Genomic DNA, 3,563 nt, shown 5'->3' with positions numbered 1-3,563 from the left:
ATGCTATGGTATGGCCTCAACTCAGTTAATTTCACTGATTCCAGGGCGGTTTCCCAATGCTGTACGTATTTCTGCACCTCTGAAAAATGTTAGGTTATTTTCTGGGTATTGATATGGTCTGCTAGCCACAGGCAGCTAACTAAATTTCGAAGATATGTTGATATTGAACCTACCTTAAGCACTTTGCTGCACATGTGTAAAGTAAACTGGTTCTCTAAGTTCTCATTTCAAGAGAGTTCAGTAGCACTGCTTCCCGACTTAAGGTGGCTAAAGCCTGCCATCACAGTGGTGGCATTGAGGCTGGGCTTCTCCCTACCCCACTTAGATGCTGCAGTGGAAAAGATGCGGCGGAAAGTGGAAGTCAGTCCCATTAACGGCTTCTGTTTGCTCTCAAGTACACTGTTAAGATCTTTTTGCTGCAGGAAAGGGGGAAAGTGGGAGGGGGGCGGTTGGAGAGAGTAGGGAAGGTCTGAGACACCTTCATGCTGAATGGGAGAGCAAGCTGACTAACATTCTGTTTTGTAAGTTATAAATCTTTGACTAGCAAGCTGCTTTGTAAATTAAAAGTCCAAATGTTAAAGCTGGCCAAATGTCAGTTGAAATTATTTGGAATTGTTCCACCAGCAAGAGTCATCATTAAAATTTGTCTCCATCCTTTCAATTTAGGTTTCAATGTGGAGACGGTGGAATATAACAATATCAGCCTCATCATCTGGGATGTCAATAGCCATTGTAAACACAGACCTATGTGGAGACATTATTTCAAGGACACCAAAGGTAAGGATTATCCAGTCCACAGCCATGGAGCCGTTTATATTAAATGTATCTAAAGATGCATGCTTGAACCCAGCCGGTGTGGCTCAGTGGTTGAGTGTCAACCTATGAACCAGGAGGTCACGGTTCAATTCCTGGTCAGGGCACATGCCCGGGTCGATCTCCAGTGTTGGGCGTGCAGGAGGCAGTCGATCAATGATCCCCTCTCATCACTGATGTTTCTATCTCTCTCTCCCTCTCCCTTCGTCTCTGAAATCAATAACAATATATATTTCTTAAAAAGACACATGCTTGAAGCCCCTGGTGGTGCTCTACTTTATTTGGACTGTCAGTCGTCACTTCTCTTCCGATGGCTCACTTTTGCTTACTGGGGAGATTTCTTTTTGAGAAATGGTCCCTGCATTCCTAGAAAAAGTACTTGGGCTTTAATGCCCAATATAGGAAAGTCCTTTTAATCAAGTAATGGTTAGAAAATAGTTATCCTGATGAATTTCATTCTTTGGTTGAGAGTTATAGGTGCCCTTGGATGAGGTACCAGTTTTTGAAGAATCTGAATTCACTAAACATTTTTAAACCTAGTGAGAATATCTAAAAATCATGCCTCTGGAGAGAAAAAGATGAACAGAGATGGCTGAATCCCCAAATCCCAAATCCCAGCCTCTTGTGTGGTCACAGTCTCTACCTGCTGTCCAACTATTCTACAAGTACACGTATAGGCATGAATATCCCAGATTGTTACTGTATTTCCTTACCATTGGTTTCTTAAAGATGGGGCTATATCATAGATAATGCATAAAATGGTCTATTAGTTCTCACATAGGAGGATTTTTCTTTGATTGCAGGTAATTTTAACTTGTTAAATGGCAATGTACTTATATGGTTCAAAATTCAAAAAGAAATAAAAGTCTATAATAAAAAGTCATCAGCTCATCACTCATCACTGACCCCTTAACCATCCAGTCCCCTCCTTTAGGCAACAATTTTTATTTTTTGTATATCTGCCCAACGGTATTTTATGCAGTATAATTATGCTATAATTACATATTCCTCCCCCATTTACAAAACAAATTACAGTATGCTACTCATGTGTCAATTTACCTTTTCTAGGCTCTTTTAGTGCAAAAGTGTAGTCAGTCTGATGCGAGGTTCTTTGTTTCTCAGATAAGGATCCCTATAAAAATAGAATATGAAAAGGTACCTAATATTTATAAACCTTTATTTTTATTAGGAATGGCAAAGAGATACTAGTACTATGCTGGCTTCCCCCTGTCTGTTTTGCATTAGAAACTAATGATTCTAAGGATCTCTTCAAATTTCTGGATAACCTGGTTTGCTTAGTGATGATCACGGTCCAGCAGAGCTGGTGGGAGAATTTATATTTTGGGGGGGGGGGGGGGGTTTGAATGTTTTGCACTTTTAAAATCTGATGTGCTATAACAGACATGGCTTTGACTCACGTGCAAGCCCCAAACCTTCAGCAGCTGTCGAGCTGTCTCCCGGAGTGGGCTGGTCCAGAGCGGCTGGCCCGGAGCAGCTGTTGGAGGGGGTGGCAGGACTGGGAAGCATGGAGGGATGGGTCAGAGCGCCAGCACTGGCTTTCCCTCCTAGATATAGTCATGAAACCTCATAGAAGGAACCTAGAGGACATCTCATCTCACTACCCTCTCCTTCCCAGCAGGGTCCCTTCTGCAGTGTCCCCACAAGTTGTGGCTTAAGCTGGGCATGAACACCTCCAGTCACAGGAGGGCCTCCTCAGTAGCTCATTGCTTCAGTTCTGTTGACTCGTTATCATGTTGACTTACTGTAGATTTTACCCACTGACCTTCCATCTACTATATAAAACAAGTTAAATCTCTCTTTATGCCATAGCCCTTTAAATATCTGAAGACAACGATCAGCAGTCCCCGCAATGAGTCTTTTCTCCAGGTAAAATATCCCCAGTTATAGCAGTTATTTTTCAGATGACATGGTATCTGATTCCTTTTCCATCCTAGTCATTCTCAATCCCTCCAGTTTGCCTGTGCTTTAGGATGTGGGGTCCAGCACTGACCACATAACATTCCCAGGATATTCTGACCGACATACAATAGAGTGGGCTTTTTATCACCCATGTCCTAAAAACTAAGCTACCTTCACTGCTGTTGATACAGCTGAGGATCAAATTTGTTCTTTTGGCAACCACATCCTTGTCTGAGAGAGGGCTTACTGTCACCTGAACCCCACGTGGTCATTACCGTTATTGCCACATGGACTGCTGCTAAGAAAGTCTCCCCCATCCTGTATTTGGATGGTGTGTTGGAGTCCTCCTGGGCACCTCCTTTGGGAGATCCTTGTACCACCTCTTTCCCCAGCCAATGTGGCAGTCACCAGGTCTGTGCAGGTTTCAACGATATTTGCTCAGATACAGTGTGGCAGCACCTTTCTTCAACCTGTCTCTGGCTTCCTGGGATTTTTCTGGGATGCCGCAAAGACTTCTGACACCAGCTATCTGGAGTTGTGCCAAACTTCATGGGTCACGTGCACAAGGCAACTTTACTTCAGGCACCAGCTGCAAGTTTGGGGTTCCCACTACCCCCTCAGGTTCATCGGAATGACTTCCAGGACACAGGAAAGGGCTATATTTACCATTACAGTTTTATTACAAGGACACAAATGAACCAAAGGGAGAGATCCCGGTGGTACCAACACACAGCTTCCATTGTTCTCTCCCTGCTCACATGTGTGGTTTCACTAAAAGCAATCAGATGGAAGGATACAGGGTGGGGCAAAAGTAGGTTTACAGTTGTGAG

At 43.5% G+C, this 3,563-nt stretch overlaps 1 protein-coding gene across 1 annotated transcript in view; it reads left to right on the top strand.

The window, feature by feature from the left end:
- The first annotated feature begins 572 nt into the window (after positions 1-572).
- The window catches only part of LOC106728234 (ADP-ribosylation factor 1-like), an 8,234-nt gene continuing 5,243 nt past the window's right edge, over positions 573-3,563 (top strand). The window contains exons 1-2 of the mRNA XM_014549820.1: positions 573-777; positions 3,126-3,154. Of these exons, the coding sequence (XP_014405306.1) occupies positions 573-777; positions 3,126-3,154 (234 nt within the window). The remainder of the gene's footprint in view (positions 778-3,125; positions 3,155-3,563) is intronic.

This window comes from Myotis brandtii, unplaced genomic scaffold (genome assembly GCF_000412655.1).
Source record: "Myotis brandtii unplaced genomic scaffold, ASM41265v1 scaffold573, whole genome shotgun sequence".
Taxonomy (NCBI): domain Eukaryota; kingdom Metazoa; phylum Chordata; class Mammalia; order Chiroptera; family Vespertilionidae; genus Myotis; species Myotis brandtii.
Note: the sequence above shows the minus strand (reverse complement) of the source record. Positions and strands in the feature narration are given on the sequence as shown.